Source organism: Myotis davidii, unplaced genomic scaffold, assembly GCF_000327345.1.
Source record: "Myotis davidii unplaced genomic scaffold, ASM32734v1 scaffold242, whole genome shotgun sequence".
In the NCBI taxonomy this organism is placed as follows: domain Eukaryota; kingdom Metazoa; phylum Chordata; class Mammalia; order Chiroptera; family Vespertilionidae; genus Myotis; species Myotis davidii.
Window position 1 is genome coordinate 3344278 of NW_006295821.1, and position 21630 is coordinate 3365907.

Sequence of the window (21630 nt, forward strand, 5' to 3'; positions counted from 1 at the left end):
TAGTCAAAGTTATCTTTCTCTTTGAGTTTTTGTCTTAGACATCATTACTGAAAACCCATCTGTATTCCAAGTCACTGAAAATGAGTGGTGGTAGTCCTACTGTTTCAGCTTTTACAATCAAATCTCCTGTGCACCTGGATTTATAAACACAACAGTCCTCTAGTTTTTAACTCTGAAGTAATGTTTATGGAGTGTGAAGTGATAACTCATGAGTCATTGAGAAACCCACTCAGGCTGTCAAAAAGGAGCGCAGAGAGTAGTTCATAAATTAACCCCCTTATGGTTTGGAAAATCAGAAGCTAAGGCTGTTACATTTCAAATCCATACATGATAAAAGATTGATCTTTAATAGATTTCCATGTTAAATAATTCCCCATTCTTTGATTTTTAAATGGTCTAAACGTTGATGTATTGGGCACTGAAACTTGTTTTGTCTAATTAGTGGATAAGCTATCTTTGTATATGTGCTGCTGTCAATCTATAAGACAGTCTCTAAATACAACAAAGTTATAGGAAACATATTTTTGAATCAGTCTAGTCAAAACTTATTGAACTTCATTACTGGGGCACTAAGATGAAAATGATCTCAACTCACTTTGGAGATTAGCATAAACTTGCTATCAAAACCAGGTGAGGACATCACTACAAAAAGGGAGTTACAGATCAATCTCCTTTATAATTACACATGCAGGTAGTCTACAGGAATATTAGCTAAATGAACCCAGGAGTGTGCAGTTCGTTCATGGTGTGAAAGAATGGCTTATTTTAGAACACCTATGAATGTATGACACTTCTTTAAATTCTGCCTCAAATTTAGAAAGGAAGGCTTCTATCTTACCTCAGTATGAAGGTTTTAGTCAACATAGGGGGAAAAGTAAAAGAAATAAGGGCCAGAAGGGTCAAAGGAGGAAAATAATTAGTTAACATTGTAAATACTGTGTTAGACATATGTAAAAAACAACACCCTCTATGACTCAGCTATTAGAACTAATAGTCCAGAATCTTGCTCAACACAAATCAATACACACACAGAAGAAAGCCACATTTTCAAACCTAACAATAGAAGCAGAGTCTCACTAATGTATAGAAAAAATTAAAGATATGATCTCATACTCATTTGAATGACAAAGATAATAAGTGTTATAATATTGGGAAAACATAGTTAAACTTAAGATGTATCTCTCCCACATCTACCTATGAATTCTACAAAACTTTTGCAGATAAAAATAAACAAATACAAAATAATCTAGCATGTAATGAAAAAGATTAGGAGTAACAAAAACCAACTTTATAAATGATCCATTCACTTATTTTTTAAGGAAATGAATGTTTTGTCAATTATCTCTTCAATACTTTCTGTTCCTGGCATTGGTAGAAGAATAGACATTTTGATTAATGGTACAGAATAAAGAACCTAGAATTAGCTCTACATAAATACAGCCAACTCGTTTGTGACACAAGTGTAAAAGCAAGTCAATGAGGATAGTCTTTTCAACAAATGATTCTGTAGTAGTGTCACATCCATGTTTCTCTCCCCATCCCCGCCCTTCCATATTCTCTAGAAGCAATGAAAAAATATCCTCAGGTGAGGATTAAAAAAAATAAATTACATTAGTGATATTACCAAATACTGGTGTCAACGTAGAGAAACTGGATCCCTCACCCTCATAGTGGTATGTAAACTAGCACAGCCATTCAAGGAAACAGTTTGCCAGTGTCTCTCAATAACCACATTATGTATTCATCCTTCTAGGTGAGATTATGTGGCATAAGACTATAAAACTCACAGATGAAAAAAATAGATATTTCATGACATTGGACTTAGTAATGATTTCTTGGATAAGACATCAATAGCACAGGCAATAAGCATAAATAGAAAAACGGGACTAACTAAAAAAACTTTTGTACATTAAAGAACACAGTCAACAGAGTAAAAAGGCAACCTATAGAATGGGAGAAAATATTTGTAAACCATGTATCTGATAAGGGGTTAGTATCCAAATATATAAAAACCTCTCACAACTCAACAATAATAATAGCAATAACAAAATTTAAAAATGGTCAAAGGAATTGAATAGTTGTTTCTCCAAAAATGATATATAAATGCCCAAGTACATAAAAAGATGCTCAAAATCACTAATCATCAGTGAAATGCAAATAAAAACTGCAGTAAGCCATCACCTCACACCCATTAGAATGACTACTACAGGAAAAAAATAACACTCAGAAAGTAAGAAGTATTGGGAACCCTTTTGCACTGTTGGTGGAATTGTAAAATGTTTCAACCACTATAGAAAACAGTTCTTCCAAAAAATAAAAATAGAACTACTTCAAGATCTAGAAATCCCACTTCTAGGTACATACCCAAAATAACTGAAAACAGGATCCCAAAGAATCATTTACCCACCTATGTTCACTGCAGCATAGTTCACAGTGGCCAAGAGTTGGAGGAAACTAAATGTCATCACTGGATGACTGGTTAAACAAAATGGCGTATATACATACCTTTACAATGGAATATTATTTTATCTTAAAAAGGAAGGAAATCCTATCACATGATATAACACAGATGAACACTGAGGACATGCTAAATGAAATAAATCAGTAACAAATAGACAAATACTGAATGATTCCACTTATATGAGGTATCTACTTAGTCAAATTCATAGAAACAATTTAGAATTGTGGTTGCTAGGGGGCTGGACAGAAAAAGTGAGAATTGTTTAATGAGTACAGAGTATCAGATTTTAAAGGTAGAAAAAGATCTGAAAATCTGTGTCAAAACAATGTGATATGCTTTAATACTATTGAACTGTACATTTAAAAATGGATAACTAATAAATGTTATGTGTTTTGCCACAATAAAAAAGTGTGGGTAAGATAGGGGGCTGCATCACAGGGGTTTTAAAAAGATACATACAGAGTTTTATTTAATGGAAAATGTATCTGCCAACATATTGTTTATCCGACTTTATAAAAATATTTGCTATGAACTCTTCAGAGGCTAGAGGTGGCTGTTCAGGAAGGAAATTAGCATGCTGCGCACACACTCACACATATACACTCTCTCTCTCTCTCTCTTATAGCTACACACCCAACAACCTAGCAGTTTTATTCTCAGAATCAATTGTTATACATGCTTCCAGAGTTATTTTTTACTGTATATACAATGACAATGAAACAAAGGAAGCGTGAGGATTTTCAAAGACAAGAGTATAATCACTTTCAACATACTCCCCCATAGCCTTAAAAAAAAATTTTTCTAAGCACTGAAGTCTTTTAAAATGGCTAGATTTTAACATCCTTGCAATCAAGCTGCAGGTCCATATCCTTCTTTATAGAGCAAAAAATAGTACAAAGAAATTGCATTTGCAAAAGATATAGATGTTATGCCCTAAAATATCTCAGGATTTAAGTCCAAAAATGTGTTTCATATAATCCTACACTGAAATGCTTCTCTGAAAGAGAGAAAAATAAAATTAATTTAAATTCTTCTTTAAAAAAAGCAAACATTTTTATCTCACTACTTGACTGTCTTTAATTTTTTAATTTGTGTAGTATGTACCATTTCTTGGGTTTCCATCCAATTATTAGGGCATACCTTTCTAACGAGAAAATGTGAAAATGTTTTATTTTTTCATTAAAATGGAAATGAAACAAACATAAATCACAATTACTGCATACTGTAAAATACATTTATTTTGTACTTATCAATCTATACCTCTCCACATTTAATATTTCCCTTTCAATATTTATTTAATAACAAGTGATTTGATTATGATAAATAGCTTTTCAGTGAACATAGGTTTACAGTCATAATTCTTTTCAGGATTTGTTTTAGAGTAAGAATGAAACTGAAGATTGTTACCCTGAGATCATGTTCCTGATTCATTAGCCCAGTGGACCCAGATGTCTAATCAAATCTATAGTTCATGGAGGGTACCATGTCACGGATGCTCTGTCCCATGTCATAGATGGTTCCCAAATCATGCCCATGTGCTACTGCCGAACACAGTAATTTACCTTGATACTATGAGGACTGAATGATCACGTTCCTTTTCAGAGACAACCCAGCTACATTCAGGATGTGCAGAGCCTGGTGACTTGCAGTGCCACCTCTGGGTATGAACTAGCTATTATCTTATCATTTACACACTCAATGAGAACTTCTCTGGAGAAGTCCAGCCTCTGTAAGATTAGAACTGCCTCCTGATGGCTGTTCTCAGATACTTCTGAATGGCATTCTATATTGCTGAAATCAAACCCTGTCATTTCATGACTGTCCCTGCCTTTCTAAATACCATGATCCCACTACTGGGTGTTTCCAAATTTTGGAACCCAATTGCTGCCCTGTCCCTTCCAAGAGAGGGCAATGCTATGAAATTAGAACAGTATGAGACAAGCTTGAATTCCTGGGTAGCTCAGGAGAGAAGCTCTCTTGGGTTCATACTCAACAAAACAGATTTAGATCCTTACCCCAAATATACATTTTGGGGTCCGCAGACATTAAATAATCTTCTGCTCTGAATCCATATCTACACATCATCCTCATCAACAGCTTCAATCCTGGTTGAAAGAGACTCTGCTCACTCTATTCCTTCCTGACAATTTCTTTAAATAGACAAATTCCCTGGTGTTCAGATTGTCTGAGAATGGGATATCTGCCAGTTTCAATACACTGTTTCCCTCCTAAGGAAACAGAAGTGCTGACTGGCTTCATGACCCCACTGGTCAGTCAACCAGCTTCCTGGATGACTTTAGTCTGAGTCCTGCAGCAACACTGAAAAACAAACACTACACAAACAAACCTTTCAAATACAAAACCAATGAGCATGTGCTTTACCTTAACAGTTACTCCTTAAATTTCTTTTTTTTAATTCAAAAGCTTGTGTGTATGTGTCCATGCAACTCTAATTTTATGACTGTAAATAATTTTTAAAAATATCATCATTGTCTTGGGTCTTGCAAATTGTATTATATAAAATGTTACTTTGTTATAAAATATTTGATGCATGCCATTATTTTGATATAAAATATTTTCAGTCTTGAAATGGATTGAGACAACATTGAATTTTATATTTAGTACTTCATTTTGGCTTTATAAAGTGTGTTTTTTTCCTGACTTTTCTCTGTACAGAAGATAATTGAGGAAAGAATGATAATATTTCTATTATTCTTTCTAGGCTAAAAAACAGTCTAAATTATAGTTTGTGGTTTTAAATTATTTCTATTGCTCTTCACATCAATTTTTAAGTTACAATTTCAGATGAAAGAAACTAGGCTTCTTTCAAGGACAATTTAAAACCTAGTATCAAAATAAAAAGTATACTTCTCAGAGAAACATCCCTATGTCCAGCACAAGGACCCTCCTTATCTCAAGACTTAGTTATTGCAGTAAACACCTTGGCTTTCGTGTCAAATCACTCCACTCTGCTGGGCAGAATTTTCAAAAATACATTTGTCTTAATACTAACCTAGAATAATGGTATAGAAAATAAAACTAGTCATAATCTCTGAGGCAATCATCAATGGGCTCCACCTTGCCCATTGAAGATATTACTAATTAGTGCCACAAACAAACCAACCAGCCTTTTACATATCTTCCATTTTCATTAATGTCTTGCTGCTACTCCATTATATGGAATCTGAAACTATCATTAACTACCTACAGCGGGCCCATTATTTCTTCTAGGAGCACCCTCCTTTTAGGAATCACCTCTCCTCTCTTACTTCAGGTGGTTCTAGTGGGGTTATTAAAATTGTTGCCCAACTCAACTGCCCACAGGATTGGAAATGTGACTTAGGTTGAACCCGTCATAATGGCCATAGACTGATGGGAAGTGTTGGGTTCTACTGTCATTATTGGCCATATCTACTCCTTCAGATACTCTGGGGTTCCTGATCTATCACCGTCCTTGTGATCCCATTGTGTTGGCCCGTCTTGTCTGATGTAACTCGCTGTGTTTGTTCTGCAGAGTCACAGCAGGTAAGAACCACTGCTAGAGGTCTTTTCCTCAAAATTTTTGTATGTAGACAGGGCCCCATATTTTGTGGGAGGTGGAAGGAGGGTTGATAAGTGGTATAAGGAGATCTGAGGCAGAGATAGACAAGATTGAGATCTTTGAAAGTCAAGAAATACACTGTGGCCTTTGAAAGATACAAGGACACAATGTACATACTAAACCTTACAAAGTTAGTAGCTTATTTTCAATACAGAAAATTACTGTAAATACTGGGAAAATAAAGAGAAAAATTGTTAAAACATGTTTTCATTAAATAGTAATGGCAGTCATTTATGTAAGCTGATTACTATTGATGACTCATATTCATTTATCAAATATTACTGTATCATTAGTGGGTCTGATGTTATTAATGCAAGTTCAGTTTCAACAACAAACAAGGTGTATTGTATGATCAGTATGTCTTTGCATGAGAGACTCCAGACTCAGCCTAGGTCTGGCAAAAGTCAGGCCTCTCCACAGGGAAGGATACATGCAATACCCAGATGGCTACCACCTCTGCTCATGCCTCCACTTGGATGTCTCTACCATTGATTATCTGGGAGAACAAGGATAAGGCACAAAAATACCTGAAACTACAGCCACAACAACACTGAGGAACTTCTAAATTTTCAGTGGGGAAAAAAAAGATTTTTTAAAAGCCACTAGTATTACTCTCTGTATAGTCTTGAAATAAAATTGCTACTGTTAATGCCATTAAAAATTAATAATCAAACATTCTAAAAGTGTTTTTACAGCATTGGACTCCAGACTAGATTTTTAAAATAGCATTTCTGTAATTGTCATGTGTGTGAATTTCTCATGCAGATTTCTTGATTTCTCTCTGTGATATAATGGATGCCACAGAAAACCAATTATTAAGATATACTTTTAAAATTTCATTTATGCTTAAATCAACAGATGTAGATTTAAAACAAGATAAAAAATAGAAAATAAAGATGTTAAATGTGATATACTTTAGAGAGTGTCTATAAATCGGAACTTGAGTTTCTTCAAGAATTCCTTTTTTAAAAAGCCATTTGAATTGTAAAAAAACTATAAGCCTTCCATTAAAAATCATCACCTCTACTAATTAAAGAGAAAAACCTTCCACTGTGCTAATATAATAAAACAAGAATAAATTTTATTTTTTCAGCACATAGTTTACAATGGAAAGAAAGGAAGAAAGAAAAGAAAGAAAGAAAGAAAGAAAGAAAGAAAGAAAGAAAGAAAGAAAGAAAGAAAGAAAGAAAGAAAGAAAGAAAGAAAGAAAAGGAGAAAGAAAAGGAGAAAGGGAAGGAAGGAGGGACAAAGGGATGGAGGGAGGTAGGGAGGGAGGGAGGAAGGGAAAGGAAGGAAGGAAGGAAGGAAGGAAGGAAGGAAGGAAGGAAGGAAGGAAGGAAGGAGGCTGTATGTATATACTGGTGTGTATGGATGGATATAATAAATGCTCCAATCCTTTGAGACCAGATACCTGAAAAAGAATGAGCAGGAAAAGCACAAGAACCCTGGAGGTTAGAAACAGGAACAGACATGTGCACTGTGGAAGCAGTCCTGAGCTATCACTGCTGAGCCACACAGACATGGGGACCAGAAGCCTGTTCTGTTATCAGAATGAGCTCAGGATCTGCTCTCAAGCTAAAGCTGAGGACACAAAAATCAAGGCTGGACCCTGGTTTATGGACCTGGGATATACAAAGTCTCAGAGAACGTGGGAATACAGCAATAATCCTCTGACTAAAACTGTCTAATTGAGATTTTTAAAAATAAAACCATCTCTTGAGTGTTTCCCAATCCTGTGGCTTAATAACTAAAGCACAGTGTTTTGATAACCATATTTCTATTTATTTTGCTTACTAGTCAAATTCTCCATGCAGGTCAATGAGTTAAGATGAAAAAAAAAAAAAACAACACAAAACAAAACTGCCTATGAATATTTTATAGCGATTTTACTCATAATCCTAAAAGATTGGAGACAACCAAAATACCCACAAACTAGAAAATGGATAAACACACTGTTGTGTGTCCATACAACAGGATATTACTCAACAGCAAAAGAGATCAACAAATCAGATGCATGTATCAACATGAATAAATCTCAGATGGATTACACTAAAGACAGAAGCCAGTTTCTTCAAATTACTAAGCACACACTATACACTGAGAAATTGCATCCCTGGTATTTATCTCAGAGAAATGAAAGTGTATGTCCACACAAAAATCAGTAGAGAATTTTTCATAGCAGATTTGTTTCTAATAGACAGAAAGTGGAAACAAAAAATGTCACCCAACAGGTGAATAGATAAACCACGGTACATCCATCCGGTGGAATACTACTCAGTAATTAAAAGGAAGAAATAATTGTTATTCACAACAACTTGGATGGATCTTAAGAGCATTAGGCTGAGTAAAGAAGCCAGTCTCAAAGGTCACATACTATATGGTTCCACTGATATGACATTCTGAAAGAAGCAAAGCTACAGACAGAAATGAGATCTGTCGTGCCCAGGACTGGTAGCTGGGGAAGGGGACTGTGAATGGGAACTAGGAAACTTTTTGGTGTGAGGAAATGTCCCAAATCTGGATAGTGGAGCATTTACATCATAGGCTGCATTTGTCAAAATGTATCAAACTATACACCTAAAAATAAAATTCTGGAAGTAAATTATACCTCAATAAACTTGACTTAACAAAACAAACAAAATGATACTGAACACTAGAACCAATTTTTCAAATTTTTTAAGAAAGCATTAAAATAGATGTTTCAAAATACTGAGGCATATTTCATTATATGCTGCTACAATGAACATTTTTAATAAGAGAAAAATACTTTTGGTATAATTTTTAAATTAAATTAATCACTTTTAAAAATATGAAATAGTCTTGTAAAAAAATTCCAGCCCTTGTCATTTGTTGTAAATCAGAGAAGTTAGAGAAAGAATACCCAGTGCTACCAGGTATCTGGTTAAAGTGAGGAAGAGGGGCCTGGCCAGAGTTGCTCAGTTGGTTGGGTGTCATCCCTGTGAAATGAAAGGTTGCCGGTTCAATTCCCAGTCAGGGCACATGCCAGATTGTGGGTTTAATCCTAGTCAGGGAACACAGAGTAGGCAACCAATTGGTGTTTCTCTCTCATCTAGAGGTTTCTCTCTCCTCCTTCCTCCCTCTCAGCATGTCTGTGGGTGAGGATTAAAAAAAAAAAAGTGAGAAAGAGCATAATAACTCCATTCCTGCCCCAAATTCTCCATCTGCATTGCATGTCACAGATTTCTAAGAGTTTTCACATATTGTCACTGGACTTTAGATTTCAGGATTCTAGCAACAAATATGCCCTTTACAAAGGCAAGGACAGCACCTGCACCCACTCTGTATCCATCAGTGGCTCAGTAAGTTTTGACTACAGAGATGGATGAATGTATTATGGATAAAGGGGGCGGGGGGGGGAGAATTATTAATAGACTGATTGACTTTCACAGACACCAATGAAGGGATGTTATCAGCTACATTTTTCAAATGAGGAAAAGTACCAAGTCCTAGAGAAGTTAAGTGATACACCAAAAATGAAAAACAAAACAAAACACAAAACACTAGAAAGTAGCTGAGATACCCTAGGATTAGCCTGAAGGGTTCACAAGTAACAGTTGAGGCTCCCCAAATTATTGGGGGGGATGTGTCCTGCTTCCATCATCCTCACTGGCTACATTTGTAATCAGTTCACACGGGCAGAGCATAGCACGCAGGGCTTTGCTGGCATATCTTAAACTGATTTTGCTGGTATGTCAGAGGTGATGTCCTTTATGGATCAGTGGTGAGATGAAAGAGAAAGATTAGGTCTTGTCTAGGGTCTCATGAGAATAGAAAGGTGAAGCAGCCTGTGGCCCTGCACTGATCTGCTCAGGAGTGCCCTGAGGAAAGGGTGTGAACCAAAGCTAGCTTAAAAGGGGAAGCTGTTCACAGTACAGAATACTGAACTAGAAATTTAGGAAACAATTCAACCTTTGAATGGTTTTCTCCTCTCAATAATACTCCACAGAATTGACTTTTATGTACTTAAAATATGAGGCACCAGGAGGCATATCCTTCATTAATCTACTATTTATAGTCATCCCACTTGAACGAGTAACTTTGTCCTTTTCTACTAACAGCCAGAATGAAGAAAAAACAGTCTACTGATTTCCACAAAACCATTCATTAATTTGAATGTCTCTCCTGCCACTCCTCATTTGTAGATAATAAGTAATTCAAGACTCTTTCACCTTTTCATATTCAGAAGACCGAAAGTTCTGCCTTTAGTTATCCTTCCCTCAACCACCTCAACCACTTCCTATGAGCCAAGCTGAACTAAACAAAACTGGGAGCAGTACTTAGAATGTACCAATAATTCATTCAGTGTCATAATTTTCACTTTGCGTACCATCATCTTGCTTTACAGTATAGAGGAATTTCCAATTAGTTTTTTGACCACAACTATCTGTGGAGATGATATATTTAGTGAACTGCCCACAGTGACTTCCATATAGTTTTCTGAAGCTATAACTCAATTTAAAAACCAACAGTTTACGAGTCATTTTAATGGACTTTGCAGCTCTATGATGCATTCTCCTGAGAAAGGAACACATAATTCAACTGTGGTTTGGAACAGAAGTTTTCAAAGCCTGGTACAAAAGGGTGATTTTCATATAACAATCATTCTTAAAACACGATTTTATAGGTACTATTCTAGCATGAATTTACTTATGAAAATTGTTAAAAAAAAAAAAACCCAATGTTTCTTTTATGTTAAGGCTTTCTAAAACTGCACTGTCATCATTAGTATTGTTATTGTCAATTTAATTTCTCCAAAAATTGGAAATGTCAAAGATTAAAAGAAAACAGTTTCAATACATAGCTTTTAATGATGGTGAGTGTGAAGGAATAAATAGGATTGAGTTTTCAAAGATGAGGAAGTAGCTACAGTAAATTAAAAACTATGCAAGTCTTTATACTCTTAAACTTTTTTTCAAGAATACATCTCTGTCCAACAATTGATCTTTATCTCTTTTTCCTTTTATTTTTCTTTCAGCTTATTCACCACTACCTTTATTTGCTGCCACAGTCACATTTTTTACTGAATGTATTGGGGTGAGCATAGCTGCCTTCCTTTACCTTTTAGAAGCCAAAGCTTGAGTACTCTATACTCACCATGATGGGCTCCAGTCCCTACAGTTTGAATTCCACTCCCACCTATCCATTGCCTCAGCTTGGTGTCCTGGCTACTAAAGGATTCTTTGTCCATTGTCCCAGTGGATCCTCTCAAACATGTACCCTAATCTTGTCACATCATGCCAGCTGTTTAGCAGACCCTGCCTCTTGACGTGTGATGCTAGTGTTCTTAACTAAAGATCTCTGAATTCCTTTGTGAACTCCTCTTCCTCTATTTTTCATAAGTTTCTGATCTGAGCAATCTATTTTTTGCTGGCTACTTCTTCCTGTACCATGGCTTAAACAAAACCAATGTGCCACTCTTCCCATTTCTATGTTAAATAAATATCTCTCGCCTGAGCTTCAGACCTGTTTATACAACTACCTACTGGGCAGCTCTCCTTGGACATCATGGAACTCAGTATAGCCAAGCCTGCCCTTCCTCCTCTGGGTCACATCTGAAGCTTAATGGTAATGCCATACACATAGTTGCTCAAGCAAAAATCTAACTGCCAGTCTTGAATAATCAATAATCAATAATCCCTTTCTTTCATCCTTCACAACTCCTAAATTTGGCCTAAAGTCTAAGGTTCCTGGTACTCACATCTCTTTCATATTGTTCCATTTTTATCTACTCTCAAGTAACTCACCAGTATGCTCTCCCCTCCCCCCAGGTGTGGACTGTCACATGAGACACCCAGTTGGCCTCCTGCACTCCACTGCTGCTCCCCTCCACTTGTTCTCCATACTTTATCTTACTAATTAATGCAACTCTTTACTGTCAATTCTTTATTTTAGTGGTTTTTAATATTTTTAGAGAGGGAGAGAAAAACATCCATTTGTTGTTTGTTGTTCCACTTATTTGCGCATCCAGTGGTTGCTTCTTCTATATGCCCTGGCTGGGGATTGAACCTACAACCTTGGCTTATCTGGGAGGACACTCTAATCATTTGAGCTACCCAGCCAGGGCTTTGCTGTCCAATCTTACAGTTGAAAGATTTTAATGGATTCCAATTACTCTCAGGAAAAGTCTACACATGGTGACATGGCCTATAGGTCCTTCAGAAGCTGGACATTCATGTTGAGGAAGAAGGAGCATAGGCTCAGTTTGGACAGTCCACGTCTGCAGGGCTGATAGGATACAGTGGTCTGCTTGGGCTTGACAGTGTACACCTAGAGATTCTCCTGGAATCTATGAACAATGATGTTGACAATGGAATAATTAACCTAAACAGAACATACAGAAAGAAAAAGGCAAAGCAAAGCACAACTTTTTCACTGATCAGACAGTAAGTTCTGTTAATTCTATCTTTAAAAACTTTCTCTCAAATCAGATCATTGCTACCGCCTTGATTTGAGCTGTCACCTGGCCTACTGCCTTGACTATACCCTTTACCATCTCTCCTGTCATCTATCCTTTGCAATGCCACCAGAATGACAGTTCTAAAACAGAAATCGGGTCATTTTCCTCATTCTTTAAAATCATTCAGGTAGCTCCCTCACATGATATATAACATTAAAAAAATCATACTTGTCCAAATATTGCACATTGTTCTTCTCCCACCACATGGCGCACCTTTTGTTTGTTCTTTGAATGCACCATACACACACAACAAGGTTTTATGCACATCTCTTCTCCCAGGTTCCTCACCTATGTTGATCATGAGTAAAGGGCTTCTCACTCTCTTTGAAAAGGTTGGCCCAGCTCCTTGTACACCTTCCCCACTGTAGCACTGGGTGCCCTTCTTCTGCCTTCTCTCAGAAAAGTGACTTACAGAAATGCATCTAAAGTGTTTATCCACATTTTAATCTCCCCTCTAGATTGTGAATTTCTTGCAGAAAAGAAATCTATTTGTCCATATAAATTGAGTGCATAGCACAATGTCTGGCATGAGGGAATGATTCAAATATCTGAAAACAATGGTTGTAAAAAAGACTAAGCCATGAACCTGGGAGGGCAGAATAAGTCAAAGAGTTAATCACAAGAACACTTTTTCAGGAAAATTAAGTGGGGGTGGAGGAGGGGGCTTGACTTAACAAATTAGAGAGTCACTACCTTAAACTATGCAAATATAGGGGCGGGGCAAAAGTATCTCTACAATTGTCCATATGGAAAACAATACAATCATTAGTAAATAATAATACAAAAAAACTGTTTCATGCACTTGTAACCGTAAACCAACTTTACCAACCTGTGCATTTTGAGATAATTGTGGCACAAATAAAGACAGTTTGACATGTCAATACAATAATAGAACAGGAGCTAAAATGTAGTCATTGGATAGTAATTGGCACTTGAAGGGCATATATAAATAACATTTGTAAGAAGTTTAGAAGTAAAAGTAAATGGAGCTATAGAATATATGTTGGAGTAGAGAAGAACATTGAAATAAAAAGTAGTTTTACTATGAATTTGGAAAGAAATGTTATTTAAAAAGTGAATTTCTAAGAACTTAGGTTCTTTAAATTAACAATATGAAACATACTCATCCCTGCCCCAGGACCTTTGGACTTGCTGTTCCCTCTGCTTGGCTCCCTCACTTCAATTACTCAGAGGTCACTTCTCAAGAGAGGTTATCCCTTAACAACCTATTAAAATTGTTTCTTACCAAGTTTTGTTCTCAGATCACTCATTAGATCTTTAAACTCCTTTATTTTCTTCACATCAGTTGCTCCTATCGAAAATTTTTATCTACATCTGCTTGTTTACTTGCTTACTCTGTCTCCATACTAGCATGGGAACTTCAAGATGGAAGGGGGCCTGGCCCATGTGACTCAGTTGGTTGAGCATCTTCCCATGGACCAAAAGGTCACTGGTTTAATTCCCCCTCAGGGCACATGCCTGGGTTATGGGCTTAATCCCAGTACAATGTGTGCAGAAAGCAGCTGATCATTGTTTCTCTCTCATTGAAGTTTCTATCTCTTTATTCCTCTACCTTCCCCTCTCTCTAAAATTAATAAAAACGTATTTTTTAAAATAGGAGGGGTGCCCAGCTGGTGTGGCTCAGTGGTTGAGCATCAAATGACATGGTTTGATTCCCAGTCAGGGCACCTGCATGGGTTGCAGGCTCGATCCCCAGTAAAAGAGGCATGCAGGACACAGTTGATTGATGATTGTCATCATTGATGTTTCTATTTCTCTCTCCTTCTCCCTTCCTATCTCTGAAAATCAATAAAAACATATTTAAAATTAAATAAAAAATGGGAGTGGTGTTAGCTGGCTTGATTATCCTCTTATCCTTACCCCTTAGACGAGTGCTTAAAAAAGAATAGGAGCTCAATAATATTTCTTAGATTAATAAATAAAGATATGAATTAATGACACAAAAGGAAAATGAAATAAATTTAATCTATCTAGCTGATATAAGTTACCATGGCATGGTTATGTCCCTAAAGTGACACTAAGTGTAGGCCAACCATTGAAAGCATAAAGAGCCACCTTTCATTCACCAAACAACCTATAGAAAGAGAAGGTATCACATTAGAATAACAGATGTCGGGTAAGAGCACAGGTTTGGATCCCTCCAGATATAATGACAAGCTTTTAATAATGCAATGTCAACACTGTAGCAATACACAAAGATCTATCATTGGCTGGATCATCAGGATAAAAGTAGCCATGACATTCATGAGTTGGTTAAAAAGTGAACTACATTAATAAAACAGTCAAATGTTGAATATATACATATACTACAAGAATTTTATCATTTTATACATATCCTTTAATTCTGTTTCTTCACAACTGTTAAGGGAGGAAGAATAGACATAGATGTAATAGATAGAGAGTGGCCTATACACCTCATTAGCACATTAATGATTTGTATCTTTTTCTTAATTGTATTAGGCATAAGAGTCCAAGATTTATCACTAGTATGTGAGCTTTACTTATTTTCTCCTACTAACATTCAATAAAATAGTTTTAATAAAATATTAAAATATTCTTGTATTTCTTATAAAATATTCATATAATTATCAATACTGTTATAAAGATAAGTTTGGAGCAGTTGTACTATGTATTAAAACTAATTTATTTAGTAGAATTATAGATACTCTTGATCTACAGATCTTATTCTAATATATTACTAAATTTAAATTGCTGGATAAATTTTTAAGTGCTAAAAAGAATTTTCTTTCATTTAAGACTATTTAATTTTAGTTTACAATGGAAACATAAATATTTTAGAATATCTAGGAAAAATAATAATCAGAAGGGATTAAAGTTACTATACAGCCATAGTCACCAAAACAGTATGGTTATATACTATACAAGCAGATCAGTGTAATGAACAGAAACTAGAAATAGATGCAATTACATTTTGGAATTTAAAATGTGAAAAAATGTGGGTTAGATATGATTGGTTCATATAGAAATAAAAAAGAGGGAAAAAGTGCCCTCATCTCATATTGCACCTTAATTTTCAAGGATTAGAATTGTAAATATAAAAATAAAAGTTTAGAATAAGATGTTGAAGACTAATCGTTTAGGAATAATAGCTAACCCAAAGCAATAACAAAACTAAAATCCATAAAGGAAAAAGAGACATCATTTTTATGTGAGAAAATTGGGTGCCAAAAGTACCCAAAATGAAGACCAAATAAAAAACATAAATGCAATCTTCAGCACATATCCAGAAAAATATTAATGTAAAATTGTTTTTTAAAATGATAAACAATTCATTATAAAAATGAGGACAGACATAAAGAAATAGGAATAACAAAAGTGGGGAAACCCTTAAGTGTCTATAATAATAAAAACATAATATGCTAATTAGACCAGACGTCCTTCTGGATGTCATGCTGGACGTCCTTCCTGATGAAGCCAGGGCTGGAGTGAAGCCCGTGTACTGGGTCCTGGGTGCCAGAGGGAAGCTGGTGCCGGCACCCGGGGGAAGGAAGGCCTATTCTCTCTTTTTTTAAATTAAATCTTTATTGTTCAGATTATTACATTTGTTCCTCTTTTTTCCCCCCAAACTCCCCTCCTCCCAGTTCCCGCCCCACTCTTGCACAAATTTTGTGCATTGGGCCTCTAGTTAGTAAAATGAAATTAGAACCTTGTGAGGAACTATATTTCAACCATGGAGTTGACAACATTTGGAGATAGCATCCCAGGCTGGCAGATACAGGGATGGATGAGCATTCTCTGCTGGTGGTGGGAATCTCAAGTGCTATAGCTTCTTGGAAAAAATTTGGCAGTTACTACAAAGTCAAAACTACACATGCCATCTGATTCAGCAATCCTGGTTTTGTGAATCAATACTCTAGTAATATAAGCCAAATATTAAATGTTAAGACAAATATGTTTTAATGCCTATCAAAAAGGGACGAGTTTATAAATTGCTTAATAAAGCTCTGAAATATTGCCTAACTATCAAAACAATAATAATTTGATATATCTTTATTGGTCAGAAAAGCTGTCCTGTCCATGTTGTTACAGAAGGGAGGGAGACATCAGAGTTAAAGGTACATATTAGGGAAAATACAGATAACATTTAAAGCCACAGGAATGAATGAGGTCAACCAGGAATTTTGCAATTTCAGAGCCATGCTCTAAGAAGGACAGAAAGCTGACAAAGAGGCATAGAAAAAGTTGCCAGCAAAACAGGAGAAAAATCCTAAAAGAGAAGGTGGTAGTCAAGTGAGAAATTAACATGAGGAAGGACTCGTGTCCATAAGATTTTGCCACATAAAGGTGGTTTTTACTTAAGTGGTTTCGGTGCAATAGTGAATGGGGCAGCATTTTGAAGAATGAAAAAGGAAATGAAGGTCAGAAACCATGTATACATACAGGCAATTTTTCCAAGCTGAGATCATGAACACAAGGAAATGTAGTGGCGGCCAGAAAGAAATATGAGGTCAAGAGAGACTGTGTGACGATGGGCATATTAAGCCATGTACTGATGCTGAAGGAAATGGCGCAGTAGAAATTGGTGGTGCAGGATACAAATTGAGAACTTAAGGAATGAGGAAATAGAGGGTAGAGTCCAGAACACATTGGCTTTGGCTACAAAGAGGAACAATTCATGGTTGCACAATGGAACTGGTCTCAGGAGCTCATATGTAGGCAGCTGTGTAGATTTAATGATGGGAAGATACAGGAGTTATTACCAGATGAATTCTATTTTCGCAGGGTAGGAGATTTAAGGGATCTCTAGGCATGAACAATCACGCCTTCTAGGCAAACATGATAAGAATGAGGGATAACGATGCCTATCTGAAATCAAAGTGAAATTAGTTTTTGTTCTGAAATCTTTCAGGGATTATCCCACTGCTTTGGTATAAGGACAGATAATTTGGAAAGTTGGGTTCAACCTGAGTTAAGCATCTGTCTCTTGAGTGTAACAAGGGAGATGAGGATAAGGGAATAGAATGGGTTCAATGGTTGACCATGGATCTGGTTTGGGTAGAGAGTGGGGCTAAGGGAGAGTGAAGCAACCATGGGACCATACATTGGTATTTTATGGAGCTTGCAGACTTGCTGTAGTGGAGTTCTTAAACAAATGAACAGCATGTACAATCTGGGAAAGATCAATGAAGGCATTTTAGTGGGAGTAGCATTTATGAGCATGAGTGATGAGGGGGGAAAATAAGGTGACCTTGGTATTGTAAAATTTGTTTAATATGAAAAATAGCAACCCCTTTCTGGTATAATTCATCCTTAGTTAGCTGTGAATGAATTAACAGTTTTAGAATATATTCATTTAAAATAACTTTAACTTTCTACCTATTGTAAACTGCCCCAAGCTCAAATAATTAGAGAAAAATTAAACAAAGAGAAATATAGTCCAGGCATAGTTGTGGCAACACAGATTCCCAACACACATCAAGGGAATTTAACAGGGAAGCCCTCAAGTTTCTGCTCATTTGTTAAGAGTAAAGTTTCTGCTCATTTGTTAAAGGTAAAGCAGAAATATAGTTCCCAGTTTCCACATGGCACTAAAACTATGTGAGCCCTCAAGTTCCATTTCTCATTTCTGCTTGGACCTCTGCTGAGGCACCTGGCCAAATCCACAGGTCACTCTCCCCAGGCACAATGCAGAGACAGAATCTCACTACAGATCCATCTGAAGATACCTCTTGGCCAGAGTGATACAAGGAACATCAGCACTTTTTGTCGCAGTGTTCCTGAACTTTCCTGCTGTACCTTGCTTCTGCGATTAATTGTTCTACTCCAGTTTTTAACATGTCTACACGAGATATATGAAACATGCAGAAATAGGCCAGTTTCCAAGGATTCAGAAGGAAATGTGGGTGTGATAAAAATCTAGGCCATTTCTTTCTCTGAATATTCTCTTTTACACATTCTAGAAAAGTTTTGTTTTTCTGAGAGTGAAAGTAAAACTTGCCTATTGTAGACAATTTTGAAAAAATAGGACAGTTTATAAAAGTAACTGGTAACTCCATGATTGTAAGTATTATATATGTAATTATATTAAATATTCACCCATCATTAATTAATACATGAACATGTATATTTTCTATCTGTATATAATTAATTACAATTGATATAAGGTATTACATATTTCATAAGCCAGAGTTAACTAATGTTGGAATTTGAGTTTAGACCTTTCGGCATATGCACAGTTTAACAGTAAATAATGAGTACTTCCCTAGATGACTAAAAGTTATTGTAAACATTCTTTATTGGTCTCCCAACCTTCTGCCATAGGCTCCCTTACTAGGCTTCCACTGTTGCACATTTTCACCTTTTGCTCCTGCTCTGGAATCTAACTACTTCCTTCCTGCATTGCTGCCCAGCTTGGAAGTGGAAATGGTGCAGTGATAAGCCAAGGTCATAATGCGGAAGAAAGAAAGCACATGTAAGGACTGGATGCGAAGAATGTGGGCCATTTACCTTGCCAGTGGAACAGTGCACTGTAAGGGGCAAAGAAACGCATTATGGGAACATCTTATGCATCAGGAATAACGATTAAATTGTGGATTAGGATCCTCAACAATATATCTCTCTGATTCTATAAATGCCCTCAATTTTCCTTCTATATTCTATTCATCCTTGAGTATCCAGCTCAAGACTATAAAATATCCCTTAACAAGTGGCACACAATGAAACATAATTTCTGAACTTCTTTAGCACGCTGTACCATTCCGCCAGAGAAGTTAGCATTCAACAACATTCATGGGGCGGGTTTTTTCTTCCATTTTATACATATTGCCAAACACAGAGCTTAGAACATAGATCTTCAGCAAGTAGTTGGTAGTTACTTTGATAAATTCATGAGGAACATTTTTCCCACGTACTTGGAACATCTCACTATTCACTCATTTTAGATTTCATCTGGATTGTAAGAGTTATCTCAAATGCTTCCATTGACCAGACATCACCACTTCCTTTAATTTTCTGAATTCCAATTATTCAGCTGAAACAAAAATAATATAAGGCAGAAAAGGGCAGCCGCCTGTTAAATTTGATGACCAGATGTACCCTGACTCTCCCAAGTTCGTGTCACTGTGTCCCCTTGTGCTTCTGCCCATGTTCCATGGCTGCCTCCCGCCAGATGTGTTCTGTCTGCTGAGAGCACAGGCGCCTGTAGAAATGGTGCAGAGGTTTCGGGATTTCCTCTGCAGAGGCACAGAGAGGAGAAATAATGACATTCTGCTGGTGCAGTAAAAAAAGAGGGGCAATGCAAACCCAGCCAGGAACACTGTCTTATATATATTTCAGCAAGATAATAACCCCAATATTTCAGGGGTTAAAACAAAAGACTATCCTCATAATTCCTAAATATGCTGCATGGGACCAATTTTTATTAATTAAAGAGCTAATTTTCAAACTTATGAGCTGATCAGTGAATTCTTTTTGAGTTCAAATTGTTCTGCAAGACAAAAACATGCCTCTTTGGATTGTGCTGAAGAGTAAGCCATTTTTATTTTTATTAATCAGAGTTTGAATAGCTATATACATCCCCCACAAAAGACAAGTAGAAGATAAGTATTTTATCCTTCTCAGTTATCATTATTTTTAGTATCCTTTAGTGTAAAACTCAAGATCCTTTCAGAACATGTGTTCCCTTAATGATGTTACTTAAATGTAACATTATAATGTCCTTTGCCAACAAAACCCTCATCCTAAGAGGAAACCATTTTCTACAAATGTCATATGTAACTTTAAGATGACATAAATGTACAGAAGTTTTCAGGAGTGCTACTGGAGAAAAATGTGTATCTAGCAAGCCATTCTTGCTATAATACATCTCCCCCTTCATTATTACCACCCAGAAAAGACTTAAATGCTGCTTTTATCTAGCTCAGAAAATCTTGTTAAAATTCAGGCACTGAAAAAACCCTTCATGGACCCATCGGAAAAGCCAGTAACAAACTATATTTCACCCTCCTAGCATCCGTGTAGAGCATTTGGTAGAGTACAGATGTCACTGGAGTCCCTGAGACTGCAAGGTGAATGGTGCAAGGACAAAACTTTACAGTCAAGGATAATCCTAACGGTCAAGCTTACACGTTGAGCACAGGATTTAGGCATTAAGCAGTAAAACTTGAGAGTAAAATGATAACTGAATGTCCTCGGCCATACATGAATAAACTAAGTTTTGATGCAAACACTTTATTAATATATGCTGAGCCCCAGAAATATTCTTATAAAATTCCTTTTTATGGATTGCTTATTTAAAAAAAAAAAGAATGTATGTATCTTTTTCTATAAAAAGCTAAAGTTTTAAAGATTTTTATACTGCCAGCATTTGGCTCACACTGGAATTATTTCAGAACCTGAAATTAAGAGGAAACGCACTTAGCATGTAAAACATCTTTCAAAGTCACTGTTCTATGTCATTCACCCAGATGTGGCATACTAGAAGACCTGCCTTAATTTAGCACCTGCATAAAATAATATTTCAAGAAAACAACCACATGAGCAAAATAGCAAGCTTACTTACAGCACTTGATAAAATGATAGTGAGACATCGTTCCATCTCAGAGAAAAACCTTGCTATGGGTTCCAGCATTCTCTTCTGCTACAACTGTTGATCCCAGGAGATGCATTATTTAGAGTCCTGACTCAGGTAACAGTTTACCTCAGAATGCATTATTGAACAGGAGCTGTGTTCCATGATCATGCAAAAATCTTCAAACTCATTCTCATTCAGCTGCCAGAGTTAAGATAACGCCTCTCTGTGGGTCTGGAGCCACCACTGCTGCACGTGCTATTGTAGTGTCCTTGATTGACAGGGCTCCTAGCGCCACAATCCCGGGAATAGTCCATTCTAATTGGTGCTCACATGCAGCCACATCCTGCCAGCACGGAGGTGTGCTGCAGTGCGGCTCTCCCGTTCCTGCCTGTTAATGGCTTTTCAATAGCTTTCAAATGGCAGCAAACTAGATGATGAGTGGGCTGGAGGGAAGAAACTAAGGGAGGATCCTAAATTTCATTTGTGCAGGTTGTCCAGGAGCCAAATGTGACCAGATTCTTAGCTACTGGCAGAGC

At 36.5% G+C, this 21630-nt stretch overlaps 1 protein-coding gene across 1 annotated transcript in view; it reads right to left on the reverse strand.

Moving 5' to 3' along the window:
- MYO16 (myosin XVI) overlaps nt 1-21250 on the reverse strand; it is a 439204-nt gene extending 417954 nt beyond the window's left edge. The window contains exon 1 of the mRNA XM_006770695.2: nt 21083-21250. Coding sequence (XP_006770758.1) covers nt 21083-21110 — 28 coding nt within the window. The 5' untranslated portion in view covers nt 21111-21250. The remainder of the gene's footprint in view (nt 1-21082) is intronic.
- Nucleotides 21251-21630: the final 380 nt, after the last annotated feature.